This window comes from Drosophila pseudoobscura, chromosome 2, assembly GCF_009870125.1.
Source record: "Drosophila pseudoobscura strain MV-25-SWS-2005 chromosome 2, UCI_Dpse_MV25, whole genome shotgun sequence".
Taxonomy (NCBI): domain Eukaryota; kingdom Metazoa; phylum Arthropoda; class Insecta; order Diptera; family Drosophilidae; genus Drosophila; species Drosophila pseudoobscura.
The window spans coordinates 31,472,063-31,499,250 of record NC_046679.1 but is presented as its reverse complement, the minus strand read 5'-3'; the positions used below and the strand labels follow the sequence as shown (position 1 = coordinate 31,499,250).

Below are 27,188 nucleotides of genomic sequence, written 5' to 3'. Positions count from 1 at the left end.
CCAAGTCCAAGCAAGTGAATTCTCTGGCTAGAAAATCAACATAAATAAGGCAAAAGTTGTTCGGGCTACAACCTCTGTATGTACTAGGTAGGGTACCGCCCCACCGCCCCCCCACCATCGCACCCGCACAACTTCCTTGGCAAGGACCAAGTTTGTTATTGGTTACCCTCGAAAAAGAGGGTGCTTGTGGCAAAGCGGATAGGAAAGGAGCAGATACGCAGACAACCAACCGATAAGCGCTGCTGCATAACCTCTTTTAGGGGTTTAAAAGGCCGAAAGAAGTTAACAATAGACAAAGCTCAGAAATGATTGAGAATTTATTTTTGCAAACATAATTTAGTGAAAAATCCTTCCCTTTCCAAATTTTTTTTTGTTTTTTGTATTTTATTTTATTTTTTTTTAATCTTTTATAGTACACTAGGTTTAGGGTTTATACCCGTTAAATACCCCTATAGGTATTTAAAAAAATATATATGTATTCGGGATAATTTATTTTATACAAAAAATTAATAAAATTTGCAATTTAAGCTTACTAAATGATTTAATAACTAATAATTAATGTTTGTATTATGCAAATTGTATTGTATTTGTTAGACATTTTATTGATATATTTTATTTTGTACCTTAAATTATTTTTAATGTATTTTATTTTATTTTATATTTTATATATATATTTTTTTTTATATTTATATTTATTTATATATTTTTATTTTGTACGTATTAGTTTTTTACATAATTTATTTTTTTTTTATATATTCCATTTTTTTTAAAATTTTATTTTTGTATATATTTTGTTTTTTTTTACATATTTTTATTAAATCATTTAATTTTTGTTGTTTATTGTTTATTTTAGTATTTTCCATTTTTCTGTCTTCATGTCTAAAACCAAAATCTATATTTTAGGGTATCTTTACCTTCGAAGCCCCCCAAAAAAAGTCTCCTCTGCCGCTTGTCACTGCTTGTGTTTGTTCATCCCTCTCCGCCGCTCTGTGGCATTGCCGTTCGTTGTGTTTATGGGGCAACTGTGTTGGCAACTCTCTTACAATTGCGCCTAATTTCATGCTTTACTTTTGGGCTGGCAAACAAATGTTGTTGGCCCCCCCACCCATCCACCTCTCCCTAACTTTCAGGTAAATAACTTTATTAAAATAATGACAAGCCAGCGATGGAGCCAGCAGCCAGCCAGCAGTCGTTGCCACACAGTCTGTGGCTTGAGGCAGGAAGAATGGTCGGGAGTTTTTTTGGGTTTGCTGATTTTGGTTGGGTTTTGTTGATGGCTTGCGGTGAGAGGTGATCTGTGCGTGACATTGACTGTTACTGTTATGTGGGCAGGGGCGTGGATTGGGGAGCTATTATATTTAGGGGGGCTAACCGCTGTTTTAGAGTGAGTATGTGAGGGGTTTTCGTATATAATTCTTCAATTAAAAAGGTCTTGGCAGAGCCCCTGATCTTTTGGGACTCAAAAAAGTACAGGAAGTCCTTCTAAACTTATGCTGAAGCCTTTGAAACCCTTCCTTAAGCTCTTTCATTATCTAGAGTGTCCTTTCCTTAAAGACTACACCTCTGTTGTGATTCTGATGATGCATTCATTGTAGCAGCTGCAGGAGGGACTTTCCACTTTCAACTGCTGCTGCTTTTCGTGTCGTCTGTGCCTTTTGGGGCATGGCATAATGCACAACGAGTTTAAATGCTGTGTCTCCTCCGAAAATGTTACGCTTCTAATTATGAAACTAAGCAGCTTGTGATTTGTTGAAGCGTGAAAATGGCTGTCGACAACAGACAGAAATTGGTGGAACCCAGGGGCGGCACTGAAGGGGTAAGGAAAGGCATCCAAAGGGGCGGAGGTAGCAGCAAAGGGAGTACGAGGGTCGAACTTTGTCTCGGGGCATGCAAAATATGACGGCAACTTGTAAATAAGCCGCAGCTGCCGACAACGCAGAGTTTTGGATGGGCTACAGGGCAAGGCACCAGGCAGGGACCACGACACAGCAGAACAGGACACGGAGAGCCAGAGCCTGGGCAGGTCAGATCGCGGCCATGGTCTGGCAGGAGCAGCAACGAACAGGAGAACAAGGTATGCGTAGGGTAGCGCAGCATTTGGTACCCTTTTGGGAGAGATTTTTGGTATGGAAATAGAATTGGGGTTTTTTCTGTAAAAGTTAAGGGAAAAAAATAAAGAAAATAACTAATAAAGGACCTAAAAAATAAAGAAGGAACAAAATAAAGAAAGGACATTCTAATATACAAAATAGTGTTGCAGGATTATTTGCATTTTTATGATTTATACAGCTTTTGGAATTTTGTAGGGATTTTTCCTAAACAAATTGTTTATTTGAAACAATTTATAGAGCTTCAGGTCTCTTTAAAAAAATCGTAAAAAGTAAATAAAATGATATATTACTACAAAATATAAAAACAAAAAATATATAAATAAAAAAATATAAACATCAAAAATGTAATAAAAATTATATTAATAAAAGTTTATAAATAAAAAATATATAAGTACAAAATATATGAAAAATAAATTTAGAGGTAAAAAATATATAAATAAAAAATAAATATAATAAATTTATAAAAAGAAGAACATATAAATACAAATACAAATTATATTAATAAAAAATAATTTTATTAAAAATATATAAATCAAAAATATATTTATACAAAATATATAAAATAAAAATTCATATAGACATAAGTCTCAAATTTAAAAAAGAAAAATATATATAAATGAAAAATAAAAACAAATAAAAAATATATAAATAAATATGAATAAATAATTAAAAATACATAAAATATAAATAAAAAAATGAAATATATCAATTAAGTATTTTTCAATCTAAGCTCTTAATTTTCTTAAATCTAGTTTCCATAGAAAGGACTATATTTCATTACCAAAATCTACTCAACATCCGTATACCCTCTCTGACAAAGGGTATAGCCGAAAAATCAGCAAAGCCAAAAGCAAATTTTCAACCCAAAATTTATGCAAAATTATTTTGTAAAGTTTTTTTCGTTTTTCTTTTTTTGGGTGCGACTGCGACTGGGATGCTGCTTAAGCCTTTTGATGATGGCTCTCCACTCCTCTTGGGTTTCGGTCTACGCCTGAAAAACCCAACTGTCGGCTCTCTTTCTAGCACTGCTGTGGCGCTCGCTCTCTCCCTCTCTTTCTAGCACTCTGTGGCGCTCCCTCGCTCCCTCTCTCCCTCTCTTTCTAGCACTGCTGTGTGGCCCTTTCCTCCATCATATTCCTGGCTGCCAACTTGTTTCTGGGGGTTCATCGCCGTCGTTGGTTCGTGAGGGGTCTGGCCGCCTGTCGACGTCGAGAAAGTTTAGCATTTTGCGCGACAAAGTGGCAAACAGTTTAGCAGAGTTTACGACAACACGAGAGAAGAGGCGCTGCGCCCTGGTCCTGGTGCTGGTCCTGGTCCTGGCATTGCGTATACGCCACAGCGGTCGCAGCTTCAGCCTCTGCCCTGCTCCGCGTTTTTGAGTGTGGACTATTTAATAGCAGCTGCCATGAGGCGGCCATGATGCTAATTACAGTTGCCATTTAAGTGGTTGCAACAAAATGACGGCCCATTTTTGTTTCAGTGTGTTTTTTCTTCCCTTTTTAATCCACCCCTTTTGCCGGGCCGTGGCGTTGGGTGCTGGGTGCTGGGTGTTAGGTGCGGAAATTGTTAGACGAGGTGACAGGTTGGCCACAACTTTGCGAGCGATGGAGGGAACGGGGGCATGCTGCTTGTTAGATTAAAGAGATGACACGCTATTATATCTGGTTCAGAATGTGTCAGGCTTTGATGGCGCGGTGAGTTTTTAGGCGGAAGAAGAACAGTTCGAGTGTTTATAAATGGGTTAAAGCTAAGCTAAGCCACGCTGGGAGAGGTAGAGCCACATGCCTTGATTTTTGAGACTCCACTAGATACGATCGTTGATTGGGATTCTGTGTTAGGAATATTATTTTTTATTATAATTTTTTCCAGTAGAGCCCAGACAAAGGTTTACAACTAGAAGGCTTTTAGTCTGTTTATAGCTAAGCCACACTGGGGGAGGATCCAGTATATACAAAAATACCTTATATGTATGTAGATCTGTCAAGATATATAAACATAAATCATATTTTTTTGAATAAAAAAATAATTAAAAATATATATATTAAACAAAGTAAAAAAAAAAATATTAAAAATGTAAAAACAATTATTAAAAAAATGAAAAAATATATATTTTTTTTATGAAATAAATTAAATTTAGTTTATAAGTATATATGTGAAAATACACTAAAATATTAAAAATATATATAAAAACACTCAACAAAAATATAAAAGTAAATAAAAAATGTACTCAAATTATATATTTCGTTTAATATACAAAAATAAAAATAGTACGAAAATTAAAATACTACCAAAATAAAAATAACAAAAAAAAGATTAAATAAATGAAAAATTATAAAAAAAAAATAATAAAAATAAAATAGTAATAATTTATGAAAAAAAACCCTATCGGCGAGCAGCAATGCACCTTGTCATGCACACGACGTGTATATTGTTGTTGAATACTCAGGCATTCTCAGGAGCTGGGAGCACGGATCCGTAGATAGTCTATTCCATATAAATATTTTCGATTCTTTCTACAACTTACTACATTTTCACTTTATATTGACAACAAAATGTTGCCTCCAGAGAGAGGGAGGAAGAAAGAGACAGATTTAACGCATTTCTCTGTCAACTTCAATTACCAGAAACCTCGTTTGTTGGTGGCAAAAGGACCTGCTCACACAGTGACATTCCTACGTACCGGGAGATCCAATCAAAATCGAATGTTTATTGTTGGCTTAATCGAAAAAGGGTGCCCCTGTCTCCATGCATCAAACATACCAAAGCATCGTCGTATTTCGTTTACGCTTACGTTTCAGCTACAATTTCTCAACAGTTGCCCCTCAGACATGCCCCATGCCCCGTGTCCCTTGCCCCATGCCCCCAATCATCGTTCGGATCCAATCTTCTTGGCGCATTCCCTAAGTCGCTTCAGCCCCCGTGTAATGCGCGTTTAAAAAGTTTACAAAACTTTTTCCAAGTTTTTCGCTCTCGTCAAGCGACTGCTGCTGCACGGCATTTTTTTTTTGCTTCATGCCGCCTTGCAACTTTGTGGCAGAGGCCCCCTGCCACCGTCTTTGCAACACGCGCCTGTTTACACTTTTCGCGCCCTGGCTTTGATGTATTTTTCGGGTGCCACGGCCATGCCACGCCGTGTGGCGCTTAAACTGAAAAACGTGACCATTTAAAAATGCGCCATCGGAAAAACCCGCTGGAAAAGCGAGCGAGAAAAACTTTTTGGCAATTCCTCGAGCTTTGCCACCAAAAAGGGGGGGGGGGGGGGGAAAAGGTGGCAAGAACTTCGTGACGAAAGGTGGAAAAGAGCAACAACGCTGGGCCAAGGCAGTCATATGCAACTGCCGCACAGCCCCGCATGTGGCTGCCACATGGCTGTATTATTTATTAAAATTGATTTTTCCCAAATACTGGACAACTTAATGCCAAAAAAAAAAGAAAGGGAAGGAAGGAAAGCAGCAAAGAAATCCTCTTAATGACATTTTGACTTCGAAACGTGCCAGACAATTTTAATAGAAGCATCAACGTCTGTTTGTTCGGCTTCCAGGACCTCCTACGTGTGCTGCCACGCACGCGTGTTGCTCTTTCTGCTCTGCTGATGCTGATGATGATGATGACTGGTGAAAGGAGTTTTCTGTGAAAGAAAGAAAGTGCTGGCTGATGTGGTTACAGTGTTCGTATAAAAAAGTCTATTTTGGGTTTGCTTTAGTTTGGTTTTTTTTTGGGACAAAACTAGACAAATATTAAAAGAATATGATTCTTTAATAGATTATAACATTCTTTATTCTTCTTCATTCTTTATTATAAAGTTGTATTTTTTCGATCTGAAGAAACATTATTTGATGGCTCTTGGGTTCTTTGGGCTGTAAGTCGATTATTCTTGTTGGATTTTTAGAGAACTTCTTTATAAAGTATTTCTGTAAGAATTTTTTTTTTGTTTTAATATTATTATCATTATTATTAGCTATATTTTTGTATTATTTTTTATTATTCTGTTGCTTTGTTTATTAAAAACTCATTTATCTTTTTTTATTCGTACATATTTCTTAAAATTTATTTTTATTATTAAAAGTATTATATTATTTTATTACTATTGTCCTTTTTTCATTAAAAGCGCATTTATCTTTATTTTTTGTTACATATTTTGTACAATTTATTTGTATTTTTTTTTTATGTAAATGTTATTTATTTTTTTTTGCATTTTTATTAGTTATTTTATATTGTTATTACTATTAGCTATTTTATATTATTTGTTTATTATTTATTTATTATTATTAAAATTATTATGCTATTATTATTAATTTTTTTTAGATATTATATCATAAATATTTTTTTTTTAATAATTTATCTTTACTTCTTATTTGACGCCAAATTAAGGAACACTTTTGTTAAAATTTGAGGTTCTTTCTGTTTGTACTGCACTTCAATTGAATTTTCTCTTCATTCTATTTGTTTTCTTAAACTCTTTGCAGTTTTTCTTATAAATAAACTTTAATGTCAATTGAATTTCAATTTAAAGAGCAATATTTTGCACCTACCAAATTGCCAGAATATCCCGTAATGTGTTCTGTGTGTTATTTGGCAATAAAACAGTTGGCATCAAACTACGTGACGCAAAAAAAACAAAAACAAAAAAAAACAAAAAAAAACAAGATGATGAGGGCCTGAACAGCAGACGGAAAGCTGCTGGTCCTGCTGCCGCCCCTCCTGCCGCTCCTGTTTTCCGCTGCTGGTCAAGTTAATTTTCTATAGCCACGTTGTTGTCATTCAACGCTTTTATTGGTGGCACCTCCCATGCCATTTGGGGCTCGCTTTAATTGAAAGGAAAACATCGACAGCAAGGGAAAAGCGCGTTGAGGTGAACGCTGGGGCTGGGGCTAATTCGGTAATTTGCACGCAATTGCAAGAGTTGTTGTTGACCATTTCTATAGGAGGAGAGAGGGAGAGATATACACATGTATGTATGGGGGGCGGAGGGTTTGTTGACTTCTGGCAATTGACTTAAATGACAGACAGGGCAGACAGGCCTTTGTTGTCCACAGGCATGACATGCGGGGCCATCCATGGCGTATGCGTAATGTTCATTTGATGTGCGTGCTGTAGGCCCCAAAACTGACGAGGCAAGCCGTTTATTGGAGTTGCCAAATGTGCTCGATGGGGGTATAGTTTCGTTACATGAGGTATCAGTCGTTGAATCACAAGAATTCAGGTTTATTCAATGTATAACTCAAGAGTATTTTTGTGGCTAGCCATTCGCATGTAAACGTTGAATCACAAGCCCTAAAATCACCATTTTTCAAGCAGGAACGATGCAGAAATAAGTAAAAATGGGTTTAAAGCTCAAAGATTATTTAGTTTAAAAGAAAACTAAAGTTGGGAACCCGTGTGTGAATGGCAAAACACACCGTCACTAAAAAGTATCACCGCCAGAATGCCCCATAAAGTACAGTACGGATTTTTTTTTTGCAACTTTTTCAATTGCCAAATGAAAATGCTGATGGAAAAACGAAGGAGCTATTTGGCTGGGATTCGTTTAGGGGGGACATTGGGTGGGGATGGGGGCTGCCTGATACGCCCAGTCAACTTTTTGCGCACTTTGCCACTTGTTTATTTAACGCTCCGCCTGACTGGTTGGCTCTCGCTCCCTCGTAATAGGAGCACCCATAGGGTACCTCCCTGGAATCCCCCTTCAACACACTCGCTCTCTCTCTCTCTATCCCCCTCTCAGCTGCGGTTGCAGCTCATAAACGTTTCGCACTACATTAAATTTTATTTAGCACTTTCCCACCCCCCTTCCCCCCAGCCCGTTTCTCCCGGCTTGCCTGATGGCACATCTACGGTCTCTCGCTCATGCCCGTCTCTTGGCGCTTGGCGCTTGGCGCTTGGCTCTTGTCTCCCGTGGTTATGCCCGCATTCATATTCATTTGTGTTAAACGCAGCGTATCCTAGCCGCCCTATCCATAGGGAGAGGACTACCTCATCCTTTTGCAACGTTTCCTTTTTTTTAAGAGCATTTCAAAAGTTTTAGTTTTTCGGTAAAGAACTTTAAGCTGAAAACTTCATTTCCAAGTTGGGTCGGATTATCGAAATTCGACTTTTGATTACAAATGCACTCGCAAGGGTAATTTGAAGAGATTTCCCAAGACTCAGAAGATTTCTGAACTCCTTTGAAATTCACTTAAGAATTTATCTTATAATTTTAATACAATTTAAAGCTCTGATTGGTCTTCTATGAACAGAAAAAAGGACCTGACTTGTGGTTTTTAGCAGGGATCGTAGAAGATATCATTTTTAAAATAAACATTTTTTGATTTTTGATTTTTATTGCACAAATCAGAACGTGCCATTTTTTTTTTGCGAATATTTCATTTATTTTATGTTTTCATAATCAAATGTCACAAATTTATGACTTCATACAATTTTTTTAAAATTAATTATTTTTTATAATTGATTAAATTATTGTATTCTTGCTTTTTAATTTAAATTTAAATATTTTTAATTATATTCTTGCTGTTTTTAAAATTTTAAATCTTATTTTAATTATATTTTTTTTTGTTATTATTATTAAAATTTTAAATATTTTATAATGTTTTGCTTTATTTTGTAGCTTTTATTATTCTGTATTATTGCATATTATATTTTTGATTTTTTTGTTTAATGAATTTGTGTTAAAATTTGTAGTATTTTAACTTTAGTTATTTTTATTTCATTTATAATTCAACATATATTTTGGTTTTGTGTTTTTTTTTTTTAATTTTTATTATTTTTTCTTATAACATATTAATGTTTTGATATTTTCTTTTAGAATTTCTGTGTTAATATTTGTAGTATTTTTAATATTTTTAAACATTACTTTTTTAATTGATTTTTTTTTTTAAATTTGAATGGAAAATATATTTCATAATTTTGTTGTTTTAATTATTAATTTTGTTTCTAAATTAAGTATTTTATTTCTATATTTTATTTTATGATTTTATAGTAATAATATTTTTAGAATGTTCTAAAAACTCTTTTGATTTTATTATACAATTATTTGATTTAATTTAATTTATAATAATAATAATAATTTAGGTTTAAAATATTTTTTTGTTTTTATTTTTGATTTAATATTAATGTTATTTTATTTAATTTTCTAAAACCTCTTTTGATTTTAGAAGTAAAGAAATCCTTTGGAAAAATCTGTTTTCCATTAATTTAGCAATTTAGGTTAAGAGCCTTTCTTTCAGAGCTAAGCCTAGAATATCCATCAAGCATCATCATTTGGTGAAACTTGATTTTTTTATCTGTCTCTTGAGCCGTATTTTTGTTGTTGTTGTGGGATATAATGCATTTGGCAGGCCACCGTGAAAGTTGATTGAATTTAATTGAAATTCTTTTTGGGATCTGCACCGAACAGAACTCCTTCTCGCTCTCTCTCTCTCCCTCTCCCTATCTCTGTGTAGTTTGCACTTCAATGGCACAACAGACAGAAACGCCAGAGAGAGAGAGAGAGAGAGAGAGAGAGAGAGAGGGAGAGCCTCAAGGCCCACACTCCCCACCCAGTCCGCATCAAATGCTGTTTGATTTTCAATTTAAATATGGTAAAAAAAAATTGCACGCAGCATATCAACTGCATTTGGCATTGCCGTTTCCAATGCCTATTTTTTTGCGCCTCTGGAAATTGCAGAAGAGGAAAAGTCTGCTTTTCTGCTGGTAATTGACGGCGGCCTCATGACAGTTTAATTATTTTTTATGCAGCGGTTAATCACAAAAATAAAATTGAATTGATAGGCATTCGGTGCTAAATAGAGTCCCCAAAGAGAGACTTTCTTCAGAGGAAAAATCTACCAAATAAAATGATGAGAATGTTCGTGGCAAGTGGCAACAATCTATCTGGACAACGCACTTAGCTGTAGCATCAATATCGGAAAAAGCACCCAACAAAAGGAGAGCACACACACACGCACACACTTGGCGTAGGCCGAACGAGACGGAACGGAATCCAGAGACAATTTCCGTTTCCTGTTGTAAGATGAACAGCTGTTGGGCCCTCTACTGTCTGAGGCGCCAGAGGTAATCGAGCCAATAAAAATGGCCAGCAATTGCGGTGAAAGTGGGCGAACGACCCTTCAGGGCAGAGAAATATTTAAGAAATAAATACCATAAAAAATAATATGCCAAGATATCGCCTTTACTCAACTGATTGAAACCCCTCCGGCTCTCGGCCACCCATCATCCCTCATATCATTGAGGGAAAGCCAAAAGCTAAGCAGCCGCATTAGTCAGGCTTTTATTCGAGCGTCGGGGCACTTAGAACCTGACCAAGAAACCTTCAAGCGAGCCACCTTCAACATCCTTTGGCGTTGGTCAAACGTTTCGACTGACTTTTAATGCGTTTAAGCGCATTTACTTGGCCCAGAGAGAGACAGGGAGAGAGAGGAGCTACTTACTTGCTGGGAACTCAAGTTGGAAAATGGTGTCAGGGCCACTCTGCCGCACTCCTGGCACTTGTTGACTGGCTCCAATCCCCTTTCAACCCTCATGTGTGATTATGTTAATGCGTGGACCCGTTTAATGCGATGCCAAGTCAAATGGCATTTTGTGGTGGCTGGAAAATTGAATTTAAAAAAGAAACAACAACAGCAGAAAGGAAAAAAGGACGGCTAGGGGTGGATGTTAAAAGTTCTCTTGCTCTCGCTCGCAATTAAATTAAAAGTTGGCCAATTTTATTACGATTTTATGACTTTCACTTCAAACAAAAAAAAAGAGAAGAAAGGTGAGTGAAATTACCATCAGGTCAGAGGTAACTTCGCTACTCCATCTGTGTGTGTGTGTGTTCATTACATGGCATTTTTTATTGAGGTTTTCCTCTCTGTTTTAATGAAGTTCAAGGAAAAAGGGATATTGAGGATTTTTAAGGGGTTTTGTCTTAAAAAGGATTACCAAAAGTTTTAGGGTTTTAGTATTGGAATACTAAAATAATATAAAATACTAAAATACTATACCACAATGTGATAGAGAGAAAGTTACAAAGAGAGAGAGTAAGAGAGAGATAGTGCTTTTGAAAGCAGAAATCTTTACCGCCTCTCAATAGAAGTCTCTCTCTCTCTCTCTCCCACTACGACTTAGCAGTGACAGAGCATCCAATCTTCGTCCACACCCTAGAACTTCATCAGTCTTTCGTTTTCTTCACTTGTTTCAACCAGCAGCAGGTCCTTAATTGTACTCGTCCTTTACCTTTCCTTTTGTTTGCTTTAATTTCCACTTTTGGCCTTCTTATCGGGCGCTGAGTGAAGAGCCCGAGTTGACCCGCATTTTAAAGCTGCTTAAAAGGCTGCTGAAGACGACCCCGAATTGAAATGAATGAATATTCTGTCTTGCGGGGATCGACAAAAGGCTGGGTGGGGGGGCAATTTGCGGGCAGGGCAGCACAAACAAAAATTCATTAAAATTTTGCATATTTATAAAACTTGAGAGAGTGACCCGTGACCGAACCCCCTACCCGCCCCTCCCTGCTTGCTTGTTGCCGCCTTGGGGCACTTTTTGTTGTTTAAAGCTCTCGAAACCAGTTCAGGGTCCAAAAAATTCTGTTGCTCGTAATAGAGAGAGGGGTATGATGATTTTTGGGTGGTTTTTGTTAAGCAGAGGAAGTACTTTGGGAAAAGAAACCTTCAAACATGAAATATCACCCAGTCACAAAAGGTTTAATAAATAAACAGCCCTTAGAAATTATCGTAGTTATTGAGGGATTTGTTCTCATAGAAAAATGCAGATAAACCTAATACTTGATGGGGCTCTCTTTCTGTGTCTTGTATTCGAGTGATTTGCTGATCTGCAAAAAATATCATACTTTATGGGGCGGCTGTTCTGGTGATCTACTGATCTGCAAAAAATATCATACTTTATGGGGCGGCTATTCTGGCAAGTCCCTTGCATGTTCTTTCACGAACGCCGAACAATCGCCGTGACGACGCTGATCTGTTCATGCGTTTAATACAAACAAATATCATACTTTATGGGGACACACACTCACACACAAAAACACAATACTTTATGGCGCGGCTATGCCTCTGCCTTGCAGGCATCGTGAGGCGAAGATGATGGTGGAAAGAGACTATGAAAAAGTGTTGCTGCAATTTACATGGCAATTCTGCCGGCGCTGATCTTGCTGATAAGTAAATCGGCATTTTGATGTCATTTTCAAGCAAAAGGGTTTTGTTTTTGTATTGCATTCTCGTTTTCTCCAATTGATTAGAGGCGAAAAAACAGAGCAGAGACTAAGACATTGAATGGACTGTTTACCTAGTGCCATCGAGTGTATATTCGGCTCTCCAAGAGGGTATCTAATGCTTCGCTACCAAAAAAATCAATGTCTGGCTATTCATGTTTATGCCTCGTAATGTGGCAAAGCTTAAGAGTTTGCTAGCCGAAAAGTATGCTGCAACAACGGGAGGAAAAACTCCCTCCCTGAGTGGCGAGTGGGAGGGAAAAGTTTTTAATATGCGGATAGCTTTAATTAAATATGTTTTCCACTCGGCGAACCCAAAAACGCAAAAGAAAAACAAAAGAAAAACAACAGCTCAAGCCCATTCTGCAAGTGTTTGTGTGTATGTGTGTGTGTGTTTTTTGGAGGTTTTCCGCATCGTTTTTTTCCCTGTACTCTAAACATAAACATAAATGTTGGTCGATGTGGGCAAGCAAACAAGTTTTTTTCCCTTACATACAATATTTTTTTCTCCTATTTATTTTCATATTTTGCGCTTGCTTTTTCCTGCTTTTGCTATTTAAGCAGAAAAACTTCTTGCCTCAAGGAAAATTTGTATGTATATTTTGTGCTGCTGTGTTTATGCTACTTGTTTTTTTGTTAGTCGGTTCAAATTTGTGTATTGACTTACTTTTCTCTGATTTTTGGCATACATTTCTTGTTGTTTTTTATTTGTAGCTTAAATATGGAAAATGGCTTTAAAATGGGAATTTATTTTATTATCAAGGGATTTTTGAGAACAGGGTTTTTGGAGGAAGATTTTCTGGATTTTATTTAAAGATTATGGGGAATTTATTTATTTATTAAAATATTTTCAGCTGCAAGTTTTGTTTAATTAATGAAATTTTTTATTGATTAATTATATTATATTTTTATGTAATTTCTTTAGAAATCCAAAGGATTTTTCAAGAAAAATTATTTTATTACAACAAAAATAAAAGACTGTTTAATTAACGAAAGCTTGATTTTTAAAGGTACTTTTAATGCAAAAATTATAAACCTCCTATTTTCTTCACACGATAGAAAACCATGTCTTTTCCTACCCGAGAACATACCAAATTTCAGAGCTCTTTCCATTTATTAATTCCTTTATAAAGTTAATATGAAGGAAGAACCAACTTTGCCGCCAAACGAAACGCCTTTCCATATAATTTATTTAATATGAAATTTCTTTCGTTTATTTATTTCCTTTCTCTTTGTTTCCTTTGTTCTTTTGGCTCCACTCCTTCCATTGTTCGTCGATGATTTTACGGTTTCTCCACGATTTTTTCCGCCTACGAAGTGAAGTTTAAATAAACATAAAATGGGCGACGACACGTTCGTGGACATGCTTTACGTATATCCTTTGCATATGCATGACTACCCCCCTACACCCTCCCCCCACCCTTTGGCAGGACCAAACCCATTCCTCACATTGAAAGGACGCAAAAAACAAACAAATTGACATGTCGGCGGCCGAGTTGCTTTTCTTTCTTTTTTTGTTGCTTGTTTCTTCCCAAAAATTGTTGTAAAATTCATCGGATATGAAAATCTAATGATTTGTAAAGGCGTCGATAAGCGCAGGGCGTTGGAGTAGGGGTCCCGGGTGCCCCAGGGCCTTTTTGAGCAAAACTTTTACCCCCTTGATGAGGGGCGGGCAAAAGGATTTCCAGCATTTATTGAAATATTAATATTTGCTCTCTGCTCGTGTGTTGGAAACTTTTTTGCGGGGGGAGGGCACACAGAACCAGGGAAATTTAAAGGCATACCAAATGTTTGTCCAAGAAAATTCTTTGGGCCAAAAACAAAAAAAGGAACCCTTTCCGAGACCCGTTTTTTGACCAAAAATCAATTGAAAGTTATGGCTCTTGGGTTTTTGTGGCTACAGCTTTTACTATAGTGGCTTTGCAGATTAGTTCTCTGTAGAGAGGGTATTTTGATTTTGAGGAGTTGTTTGTGACGCATTGAGAGGAGCCTATAGATCCATAGATCTGTCAATGAAGAAAGGCATTTCTCTTAGTCCCTTTCAAGCAGTACACTTAGAGAAAAATAAAAATTAGACGTAGTCAAAAAAAAGCTATTATTAAATTCCAAAGTTTTCAGTTTTTAAATAAAAAGAAAATAGTGAAATTAAAAAGAATCCACATCATAGTTTTTTATATTTAGTTTAAATATGGGATGTATGAAAAATACATTATTAATAAATTATTGTTTAACTTGATTTAAACATTAAGTTTTAAAACGTTCAATTAATTGTATTTAAAAATTAATTTATTAAACATTAATTAAAAAAATTCAATTATTTTATGTAAACACTATTTTACTATAAATTTAATTAAATTGATTTAAACATTAAGTTTTCAAACGTTCAATTAATTTTACTTAAACATTAATTTATTAAATTAATTTAATCTGATTTAAACATTTATTTCTTAAACATTCGATTATTTTATATAAACTTTAATTTACTATAAATTTAATTAATTTTACTTAAAAGTTAATTTATTAAAAATTTATTTTTAATATGTCCCCAATTTAAACTATATATGTATAACCCTTTAAAATGTATATAATATCCTACATTTATAGGAAATATGTAGCTTTAGTTTATAAATTTAAATAAAATGTCAGGCACATCGTACAGATCAAACCCTTATAGTTATATGTATGTAGCTGCCTACGACATATCTGTAAAAATATCTGTCATTGTAAGAATCAGAAAAAATAATAAAATCTATTAGATTCCAAAAACAATTTAATGATCGGATCGCTTCTTAAATCCAACATGAATAAAACAAATTAAAGCGCGCCTGTCGTTCAGCTCGTTGAACACCTGGTTCGCAGAGGAATGAACTGATGAATGCATACTTTTAGGAAACGCAGATACTTAGATCAATTACTGAATACAGTGCATCATTGTGTCGAGGAACGTGTGCCGCGACTCTTGACTTTTCGCCTGCTTTATGGGTCAGGGGGTGGTGGTGCGGAGGTTTTTTCAGCTCTATAACGGATTAACAGCCATTATCTTTTTGTGAAACGCTCTGCCCCAAATGGAGTGTAGATTTATTGTGTAAATTGTATTTATTTAAGATTTATAGATTACAGAAGTGTGTGCTGTGCTGTGGGTTTTTCTTGAGTGCAGTGCTGAGATTTCTGTTGGCATTAAAAAATATTTACAGTGTCTAGACTTTGCGGAGCATAAATCAAATGCATTCGAGGAGGGAGAAACTCTCGTGTGTGTGTGTATGTGCAACGTGTGGCACAGTGTCTGCTGCAAGGAAACCAGAAAAAAAACTCCAACAAAACTTTATTTTTTGCCGAAATTATTTGTTAATGTCTTTTGGACTAAAAATCGATTGGTAATTTGGTGGATAACAAATATAAAATGTAAAGAAATTAATTATCGCGACGATAGCCACTCGGATCGACAACAAAACGCATGCCAAAGGCAAAACGATCTGTTGGAATGCTCATTATCACACTCAGGCCCATTTGTAGAGGAAAATTGTTGAGATACCTATAAAGAAAGACAAGACATTACAGAGGGAAAAGATATAGGCTGATGGTAGAACCCACTTGGTCCACATAAAGCCCACAGAAGCATCCGAATCAAGCATGGCATGTACGGCCGAATCGGAAAAGTTCCATTGATAGCCAACTGTGGCAATGGTCTTGTTGGTGATGTAATTGTAGGCCAACAGATTGGCCATCTGTATCTGTGGATAGATGCGCTGCCAGTAGCTGATATCCAGGCCAATGCGAGAGGCCGAGGCGGCGACAGCGAAATTGTGATGCGAATAACTGGGAGGAAAGGACCAAAACGGGGTTAGTCGGAGAAACCCTCGAATTATACTCCCCGTCTTACCGCGCCGCCAGAGCAAAATCTGTGGATAGTTTCTCTGGAGAATTCCACTCCAACAACATCTCGCCGCCCAATGCCCAATGCTGGGTGATGGCCCGCATCACGGACAATGTACAGCGACCATTATCCTTGCGAACATTATAGAAATTAGCAGACCAAGTGTCGCAGGGGCGTGTCAATTCGATGGTATATTGGCTGTCCACGGGCGTTTTCTCGCTGCTCCGCTGCAGCGTGGCCTCCAAGCGGAGGCATTCGTACGGATAGTACAGGATATTCAGATTGGCGGCCTGCGTCGAGGGATGTATATCCCCGATAATAGTGGGTGTAAGCTAGCGCAAGGGAAAGAGGGTAAGAGCGGTCCATACATCTATCTCCGTGACTTACCAAAACATCATTTGTGAGGCGAAATGTATAGAGACCGCCAAAGCGAAAGCCCGCCGCCTTCATGTGGCTCAAAATCCAGGACCCTGTGATGTACTTGTGCGGCCCCAAACGATGCATATAATCCAGCTCAAGGCCATCAAAGAACTTGGGCATCACGTTGCGCGACAGACCATGAAGATTTTCCACATTTCCGGGATTCTTTTTGGTGCACGCGCCGCGTATCCACTGAAAGCAGCGGGGGAAAAAGATCGCCGATTTGTCTTTCTCGTAGGGGGGGCAACCTTTGCAGGACATTGCGATCGAATCAGAAATATCTGAATATTTGAATTGAAAACGTTAGGAAAATTTGGTTTGAATTGGGGGGTTTTGATCTGGTTTGTTCTAGTTGCTGGGTGGGAATAAAAGTCTAAGGGCATGTCTTTGACAACACACTCAAATGCTCCTGTGTGTGTCCGAGTGTGTGCGTGTGTGTGTGTGGGGTTTCTATTATAAATTTATGATATACATGGAGTTGGTTAAGGGAAACGCGGGCGCACTCAAGTGAAAATATCATCAGCTGTCAATTGTCATTTTATGCGCCATTTCATAGGGCTCTCCTCTCTCCTTCCCTTCTGGTGGACCCTTCCTTGGCACACCATTAGGCGCATTTCACACTTTTTACATTATTTATTTGCCACATCGTCGTCCTCCCTTTTTTTTTGGTTTTTATTCCATCTGTCTGTTGGCCCGGTGGCTCCTGTTTCTGCTGCTTCTCCATTTCATGAAATATTTAAACATTAAGTCCAAGAGTCCTGGCTTTTAAAGGATAAAGCGAGGACAGCGACAGCGACGGCGACGATAAAGATGATGATGATGCATGGAGACGGGTATGCGCGTGTCCATTGGCGGTTCTTTCCGGGGGAGGGGGGGTTTGGGGGAGAATTATAGTTGGAGCTGATACCAGACGACAAATCAATGAATCGCAAGCGTTCGATTCGGAATTTAATTTGAATTAAATTTGTGGGAAAAAATGCGATACGGAAATGGTAAAAGTTTTCTGATAGAAAATTGACTTCTAGAAGGGAAATTTCGTATGAAGAAAGGGTTCTAAAAGGTAGAAAATATAATTTAAATTACACTAAAAGTATCAGAAAATAATATAAAGGGTAGAATATAAATTATATGTAATTACATCAATATATGATCTAAAAGATAAAAAATATCTAAGAAAAGGCATTCTCAAAAAAATATCACCTAAACGAAACAGACTTGCAAAAAATAAATATTTAAAATAAAATATGATCTAAAAAATACGATCTCAAAATAGACATCTATAAGAGCTAAATGAACTAAAATATGGTTCACTTAAAATAAAAAATCTAAAAAACGAATTATCAGCTACAAAATTAAAAAGAAATATGATCTGTGAGGAAATGTGATCAAAAAAAACAAAAGATCTAAAAGATAATTGTGATCTAAGAAAGACAGTTGATCTTAAACATAAATGTGACCTAAAAGAACAGATTATCTAAAACGGAAATGTGATCCAAAGAGACATATGATCTAAAACATAATTTATCTAAAAATAGGCTAAAAATGTATGTGTGATCCAAAGAGACAGATGATTGAATGTATAATGTATGTGATCTAAAACACAAATCTGATCTAAAGAAGTCATTGTGTAAAACATTGATGAATAAAATGAATAAAAATTATGCAATGTAAAATATAAATTTGTTATAAACAGTACAGAATGATCTAAAACATTACTGTGATCTAAAACGTATATTTTATCTAAAGAAGATCTAAAACTAAAGGCGAACATATAATCTTAAATATATGTAAATCTTATCTACATGTATCTAAAGAAGACACAAGATCTGAAACATTAATGCTATAAAAAAAAAAAAACACATATGTATGACCCAAAACATAAAATTGAATTAAAAAATTTGATGTACCAGAGCAATAAGCAAAATAAATAACAAAAAAGATCTTGATCTTGATCTAAAAGTATCTAAAATGAGAGAAATTGGCATTAAAATGTTTCCAATTTCCTTAGAACAGGAGTTATCTTCCTAAAAGTGTCGGAAATTCTCAACACTAACTCAACACGAATTCCTCGAATAGGACTATCTCATTCCATACGATGTACCTTATTTATTTATTTATTTGGTATTTATACTAGCTCTTAGTTTCTAACATTATCTCCATCACGTATAAATGGGTTCTATGTGCGCAGATAGATTTGTAAGAGGCAAATCATTGCCGTATCGCTCCCGTCGATCACACAGGTTCGGGTACTGTTTGTCCGGCATATAGCAATCCCTGCCGGGCCTTGTGCTCCACTTGTAGATGGGCTGTTCGGGTATATTTATGGTGGCAAAGGCGCAGCTGAAGAGGAAATACCTATAGCCCGTGTACTGGAAGGTCAGAGCGGCACAGCCAAAGTTTGAGTTCTTCTCGTTGATCAGCAAAGTGCTGCGGTATGTGGAACTATTCAGAGGGGAGAGTATAGAACATGGTCTTTCGGAAAGCCTCCTCTACTTACGCTCTCTTGTAGAAACTGGGCAAGCGGAGGGTGTCGGATCGGGGTATGCCGGGCAGCTGGCTGAACCAGTCCTCGACCATGGCCTTCATGATGGCCAACTCGCTGGTTTCTATATTGCCAGAAGGCCTTATCAACTCATCGGCCATGCTGCCAATGTAGTAAAAGTACGGGGAATTCATGCAAAAGGCGTTGCGTAGACGACAGCGGCTTATCTGGAGTTTGGCGAACCAGGCCAACTCTTCGGACCACTCCATTCGGGCCATGCGACCGGCCACCGGGAGATTCCTGTAGCCCCCTCTGGCCACCTTACTCCGCACCGTATTGAACATCGAGTCGAGGTCTTTCTTGTACTTTTTCATTTCTACATATTTCGCACTGTGATGGCAATCGTGGAGGCTCTACGGAATAGGGAATATAATCAGAGTTTTTTGGGATATATTTCAGTGTTGACTCACGCCGTTGTTGTGGCAGGCTATGTTCTCGGTTTGGCATATCGTTGAGGTGCAATATCGATTATCCTTGGCGCGGGTTTTCTTCTTAAACCCACCCATCGTGGCGGTGATTGCCAGCAGCAGGAAAAGTAGTGTCTGCAGGTTGATCCTCATTCTGGCTGGCGGAACTCAATGACTATGAGCCGTACACTCGATGCAGAACCAATTTATAGACATTTTGCTCCAAACTCAAAGCTCGAAATACTTTCAAGCACTTGTGTATTATTGCACCACCGAAAACAGCTGTTGCGAATCAAATGGTATTCGTATTTGTTCTGTTTTCTCTATAACATTCTTAAATAATTATTTGGTAATTTAAGAACGTGGATTTTCTTTTGTAATTTCATTGGTAATTTTACAGCTGCTTAGAAAGCTGTTCTCAGGCTGTGATTCGAGCGGTAGAAGACCCCATAAACACACCCGTTAGACTCCCAGACGTAAATTTAAAATCCCTTAAAAATTTTAAGATAAAAATACTACAAAAAATATTAATTTTAACGTTACAAAATATTGCAAATTTATACTAAAATAGATAAACCCAGAAATCCCCTAAAAAATATTACTCAAAGGTAAATACCACAAAAAAATATGGCTTTTCATAAATAAATAATACAAAAAAATAATATTAAAACTACAATTTAAATATGTCATTATATTGAAAGAAAATTAATATTAAATATAATAATATCTAAATCATAAACATAAAATAAATAAAACTATAGGTTATATTCAGTATTCAATTATAATCATTAATTTTAATAGTTTCATAAAAAGTTACATTATTTAAAAATAATCAGTATTTATTTAAAAAAAATGTAACTTTAAAAAAATAAATACATATAAAAAATCAATTTAAATTAAATTTTTGTAGCACTCTGTTAAAATAGTTTCTCTGCTAAAGAAAACTTTCTAGTATACTCTGTTTTGGGAGCGAGCATGGATGACAAATGGCAATGACGTTTTGCCAGATGTCTAAGCCGATTTCCACAGCTGTGGAGTTTTCATCCGAAAGCAAATGCAAAAAGTTGTTTATTCAGCAGCTCAGTGGCGCGGGCTTTGGTTTGGGGGGTTTTTTTTTTGTTCCGCTACTAAGAGAACTCTTCGAGATTCTAAGCCTCCACCGTAGTCTCTCTCTCTGTCTGTCTGTCTCTCTTGTTTCTGGGCACACAGAAATCACCATTCTCTTTCGCATTCGCAGCCTCAAACATCACTTATTTAGACGGCAGCACTTAGATTTATCACCCAACCAGCGGCAGCGGCAGCGGCAGCACAAGGAAAAAGGAGCAGGAGCAGGAGCAGGCCATGCTGGGCCTTCAAAGCCATTTGCTTTAATTTAATATGCTAAAATATAAGGGGAAGGGGGAGAGGGAGAGAACCAACCACCCCGACCCGCATTTGTATTCGCAAATCAAAGCCCGCGCTGCGACCACAGAACTTTTGCCGAATAACCGCAAAAAGCTCAAAGGAAAAGCAAATGGCATGGGTGGGGGGAGGAGGGGGAGGGGGGATTTGCGATGTTAGATGAAAATGTAAATGGAAGATTCAACATGATAATCATAAGTAAACAAAGAAAAAGTAATACGAAAAGAACTTGTTCAAGGCTAATTGGTGGGTTAGAGTAAAACCAATCAATATTTATGGGAAATTTGCACAGAACAAACTGTTGCACGGACCTGACACATCCTTCAGCAGGTAAACAATGTTGACCCAGTTCTAAAAATGATTTAAATCGGATCAACATTACAAAGTAATAAACAAATACACACAAACGCACAGAAACACACACAAAAACTGAGTTTTGAAGTGCAGTTCAATGTTAAAGCCAACTGCAGGACTCGCCTCTCCATTAACTTATGAGCTTTTTTACCAACCGAAAATGTAGTCCCGCCCCCCAACCCCTCACACAATGCAAATATTCAAATGAATATAAATTAAAATTGAAATATAAATGATACGATACAAATGGAAAACAAGGCAACATACGAATTCAGAGAGAAAAAACTAGCCAACATTTAAAATATTTACTGTCCTGTTTCTGGCCATTGTGGAAATTGTAAAACATCGAAGAGAAATCAACAAAAAGCAACAGGAAAACACAAAACACTAGGTGATGTATGGAACGAAGCTGTCGATACCCTATAAAGAAAGCCGCACATGAATCGAAAAGCCTTCCCTCAGACCCCCATATACTCCGTACCGTACCCTACCGTCACAGGGTATACCAAAAAGATTCAATCGCATTTCCATCCACAAAAATGTATTTATTTATCTGCCTCTTTTATATAGTTTTTTCCTTGCGTATAAAAATGCTTACAAACGTGTTTATTTTTTTAATTGCTCAACAGTTTTTTCTGCCTGTGCATATAATTTAATTTTATTTATTACGGCCTTTCGGGGGGGAAAAAAAAACGAACAACAAAAAGGAGTGAAAGCTCGCAATAAATTTTAAATATTTCAACTATGTCTTTGTTTTGTTTGGTGGGGATATGTTTGGGGGGCACTCTTGCAAATTCGATATCAATAAAAGTTATTTGTGTTTTCTATAGAATTGAGTGTGTGTTTGAAAGGGCGTTGATCAGCTTCCGGCCAAAATGAAAATGGAATTTCCCACCACGAAACAAAAAATAATGGACTACTATTTTCAAAAATAAATATTTATGTAGTAGTCATACCAAATGCACAAAAATCACTAAATTTAATAGAGTTTGGATTTACGAAAATTTGATAAATTCAATTATCGTTTGTTTTTACAGAAATAATTGCATTGCAAATATTTGATGGACACATTTGCTCAGGTATGGGGGAAAACAATTTGTCAGGGAATTGCGTTTATTAGGTGACATTTATGATGCTATTTTCGTGTTCGATGTAGGTGTAGGTGACTGCTCTTTTTCTTTGGCAATCGTCTTATCTACCGATCTTCATTTTATGTACGAGGCTGTGCTTCGTTTATTATATTAATCCCTTCTTGCATTGCCTGCCGTTTTCTCTCTGTTTATCTTCATTGTATGTACGAGCCATATCTCTCACCGCAACAATAAAAATGCACTCCCACTCGGCAGTCTTCGTCATCAGCTTCGTTTCTGGGTGCGTTTGTATGTGTGTCTGTGTCGTTGCATTCAGGTACCGCGCGGATTCTTCTCGTTTACGCTTTGTGTTCTGGGTCCGCTCTGCTGCTGCGACGCGGCAGAGCCACATAGGACCAGCTTGAGCTTGTCACGGTTCGTACCGAAACTGATACCGCGCGCCTTCCTATTTCCCTTTTGTGTTCTGGGTCCCCTCTGCTGCAGCGCAGCGCGATGTGCAAGGTTATATTTAAAGCTTTCATTTTTCAACAACAAATAAGGAATTTATTTAATAGGTTCTTAAAATCTTTAGCCTTTGATTGTAAAGTATTGTCCATGGTTCGAATGATCATAAAGCCTTGCAGCGTCTCAAAGGTAGCAGAGAGTTCGAGAGCTTTCCGTACTTGGGCAACGCGATGGCTCCTTGATCTGCTTGGTGTCCGGGCGCACCCGCAAATATTGGGGTGGCGGCTCCATCGGCAGCAGTCGGCGACGTACCTTGAGGGGCGCTGGACTTTCAACGATTTCATTGGTAGGCATCTCCTCCCTCATGTCCTCGATCACCCGATAGAGCCGCTTCAGTCTCTTCTGCCGCAGATTCACATCGATTAAGTCGCTTAGCCTCTGGGTGCGAGCGTACTGCTCGCGTAGACCCTGCAGTTTGTCATGCTGCTTTTTTTTGTTGTACGTGCTGTAGATGTACAGCGCCGACTTGTCCAGGTAGAGCATGGTGCTGTAGTCTGTGGTTTTAAAAATATACTTAAAATTTTGTTTCGTCCTAAAATGTGTTCGAGGTGAACAAAAGTTGTTGTTTGTGATTTAAAATTTAAGTAATGAATGACAAGGCGTCCAGGGCATACCATCACTAAAGTGTTTATCGGGTATCTTAGTGTTGAATAACGTGTGCCTCGACTCAGACGTTCCAACGAGATGGAGGGCAGGAGGAGATGCCATCTTTCAATGACAACTCTTTTGCACTTATTTCTGGTCCATTAAATATTTACAATGAGGCAAACAAATCAAAGTGACAACAAACATTGAGAGGCTTTTTACTTTTACTGATTTTCGCTCAACACAAATATTTGCATACCGTTCCCACCCCCCTCCCCGCAGCACACTTTCTCCGTGTCTCTGAAGAGACCATTTCCCTTTGACTTGAGGTGAAAGGAGAACGGGGGAGGGTCGGGCACTTGGGCACGATTTGCATTAAGCCTTCTCCCATTGAAGTGGCTAAAAAGTGCCGTTGCCATTTGCCATTTCCATTATCTTGTAATTATTTAAGTGCCTTCAATGAGGCACCTTATTGATGATGACAGGACTGGACCCCAGAACCCCAGCAAGACCTGTGCCCATCGTCATCGTCATCATCAACACATCCTTCAGGACCCCCTACAGCGATGGCAAAAGTGAAAAAAAAATCAAAAAGCCATAAAAACTTTACACAATCGAAACGTGCAGAAGTTGATTTTTGCCAACGCCAGCAGCAAAAGCCAAAGTATTCTGCTGGAGAGAGTCCTTCTTTGCCTCATACTCCTGAATCGAAGGGAAAATAAAAATAAACAGCCAGACAACAAAAAATCAAAGTGCGGCCAGGCCGGAGCATGTGAAAGTAAAGTTTTCCTTTCCTTTCTCCACGAGTTTTGTTGGAATGGGTAGCTAATACGAGAACACAGTACAGGACGACCATCCAGGAAAGTGGAGTGTGCAGAGAGTGGAGTGGACAGGAAAATCGACCCATAAAAAAACGAGAGCAAATAAAAAGCGCAAGAAAATTACTTTCCGCTCTACAAAATGTCCTGCAAAGGGGCAGTACAGTGGGGCCAGAGAGCATTAAAGTAGGAAACGTATATCCTTTGAAATTCCGACAAGAGTATATTGAAACATAAGGGGATCTTTTGATTAATCTGTGAAGGCACTTTTTCATCTTCTGTAGAGAGATGGCTGTAAGTTCCTAGGTTACTGGTACCACTGTGTGTGTATGTGGCAGCATTCAGCATCCAACGTCACCAATCGCTGGTGGTGGTGGAGCCCATCCTCAAAGTCAAGCGTGTAAAAGTAAGTAAAGTTGCGAGTAAAAACCTTTTCCGCCTTTTCGGCTTTGGGCCAGCGGCCTTTTTTTTTGAGGCATTATGTACTGACAATTTTCATGATTATGCGCTTACGGGTTACCAGAGACACACTCTGTCCAGCCAGAGGGGCATCATCATCATCATCATCATCTCTCAGTGTCCGGTTGAGCGCAGCTGTTAAGCCTTTTCCGTTTCCGTTGGCGTTTATTTTTTGTAGCTTTCTTTTCTATTTCACGACTTGACTTTGGCGCCTAGCATTGATAGTATTGAGATACCATTGACAGCCGTAGAGAGCAGAGACTATGGGCAAAGTAGAGAGCTTCCTGGTTATAGCCATCAAAACGGAAATGAACATGGGAGGGGGTGAGCGATGCCATTCAATTGGCAGTGCCGGATGGATACTGAATGTGTAGCTCGACATTTTACGGGTAATTATCGAAAATGTACTCGGGGGTTAACGGGGGTTAAAGGGAATTAAAGATAAAAGATAAGGGGAGGTCGGGGTCAGCAAATAGAGAGATGCGAAATAGATTGAAAGATGATACCGAAAAAGGGAAGGAATTAAGGAACATAGTAATACGTTCTGTGATGGAAAGGTTCAAGATAAATCTGGGTCACCAAAAGATACAGAATTTAGCATCCTTCTTGCGGATGATCTAAAAAATGTTTGGGTAGTTCCGTAAATGGAAAACTAATAGAGCAATATATAAAAGTTTTGCTGTAAATCAAATGTGGGGGTCACCAAATATTGTAGAAATTAAATTAAATTAAATTAAAGGTAACTTGCAGATGATCTATACAAATGTTTGGGTAGTTCCGTAAATGGAAGACAACAGCTTAAAACAGCTTAAAGGGAATTTGCTGTAAATCAGAGGTCGGAGTCACCAAATATTAAAAAATTAAATTTAATTAAAGGGAATTTTCAGATGATTTGAAACAATGCTTTTGTATTAAAAATTTTTGTAAATAGAAAATTAATAAAGAAATTTAAAAGGAATTTCCAAGGTCCGTGTTAACCAAATATTGAAGAAATGAAATTTATTTAAAGGAAACTTGCAGAGGATCTTAAACAATGTTTGAGTAGTTCCGTAAATAGAAAACTAATAGAGAATTTTAAAAGGAACATATAAAAGATATGCTGTAAATCCAAGGTCGGGGTCACCAAATATTAAAAAAGGAAATATACAGTTGATTTAAAGCAAAGTTTGGCTTTCCCAGTGTTACAAAAATGGAATACTAATACATAACTTTTCTTCTACCACATTTCATTAGCTCTCTCTCTCTCTCCCCCGCAACAAAATTGTTGTGCCCCAAAGGAATTTCAATTATCCAAGCGAACATTTTGATTACCCACCAAAATCGGGCATGTAATCCGCGTACAGGCAAACATCTTTCTGGCCATAAAATTGTCATAACTGTAAAGTTATTGTGACATTTCCAATAAACGCTGGGGCGAAATGCCAGCTGTGGCTCAGACTCCGGACTCCGGACTCCTGCCTGGGGGGACTGGAGTTTGTGTTGGTTAATTTACTACAATGCCCCGCCAATATGCAACATAAATAATGTTGAGCATTTGACATAAATAACCAAAGGATGCTAAAATTGGCAGAAAAGGAAAGGGAAGCCGGGAGGAGTCTGGCAGCTGCTGCAGCAGCAGTCAATTTCAGTTTCAGTCTTTCGTCGTCTGGGACTGTAACAATTAATTACTAACTAACAAAGTTCCACTTGCCAGGCGCTAAACTTGTGCCAGCAGAAGTCTCCCCTAAGATCTGCAGGACCCAGGACCCCAACCGGAACCGAAACGAATCGAAGGCGACGTCCAAGCCGTAGACTGTCGCACACATAAAGCGCTTTTAATTGATTTTCCTGTTACGTGCGATGGCGTACCAGTGTTCGATTACTCGTGCCCGGCTCCTTGTGCCATTCGTAATCGTTCATTCATTCATTCGAATTGTAGTTAATTAATAAATTATTCCATGCGATTGAACTAACAATGTTGGACTGTGAAAACTTTCACTGCTGCATGGAGTGTCCTACCAGTTGCCAGCCTTAATTACCTTTTTTTTGTTTTATACCCTTTGAAGAGGGTGCACTACGGATAATAAAGGGTCACCAAATATTTATAATTAGCAATCATAGGACAGAAGAGAGCTTAAAGGTATATCCTTACATTTTTTCCTCCATAAATCGCTTAAGGGTATCCTCTGATTCGACCTTCGAAAGTGGCCTTCTTTTCTTGTTTTAGTCCGTCTCTTTGTCTGTACTTATTTTGCTTCTCTTTTTTTTGGCCCACTGCAATTAAACACAATTTTATTTGTCGAATGTTGCGTATACGCAATGTGTTCGCTGTGTTTCGTGCACAAGGCATATAAGGCACTGCTGTAAATGTTGCGTATACGCACTGTGTAAATGGTGCGCGTGGCTCACTCGACAATACCCATATTTCTTTTGCAAAAGATA

General features: G+C 37.6%; 2 protein-coding genes across 2 annotated transcripts; both read right to left on the bottom strand.

Moving 5' to 3' along the window:
• Window positions 1-15,633: 15,633 nt before the first annotated feature.
• On the bottom strand, window positions 15,634-16,980 carry LOC4803317 (mitochondrial import receptor subunit TOM40 homolog 2). Its single transcript, XM_001360043.4, has 4 exons — window positions 16,574-16,980; window positions 16,193-16,518; window positions 15,904-16,128; window positions 15,634-15,844 (listed from the first exon to the last, which is right to left on the bottom strand). The coding sequence occupies exons 1-4, from the start codon at window positions 16,865-16,867 to the stop codon at window positions 15,724-15,726; spliced, it is 966 nt and encodes a 321-aa protein (XP_001360080.2). The 5' UTR covers window positions 16,868-16,980; the 3' UTR covers window positions 15,634-15,723.
• A 1,707-nt stretch (window positions 16,981-18,687) lies between these two features.
• Window positions 18,688-19,736, bottom strand: LOC6898010 (allergen Tab y 5.0101-like). Its single transcript, XM_002138067.3, has 3 exons — window positions 19,559-19,736; window positions 19,104-19,501; window positions 18,688-19,048 (listed from the first exon to the last, which is right to left on the bottom strand). Exons 1-3 carry the CDS (start codon window positions 19,706-19,708, stop codon window positions 18,766-18,768), a joined length of 831 nt encoding a protein of 276 aa, XP_002138103.1. The 5' UTR covers window positions 19,709-19,736; the 3' UTR covers window positions 18,688-18,765.
• Between the last annotated feature and the right edge of the window lie 7,452 nt (window positions 19,737-27,188).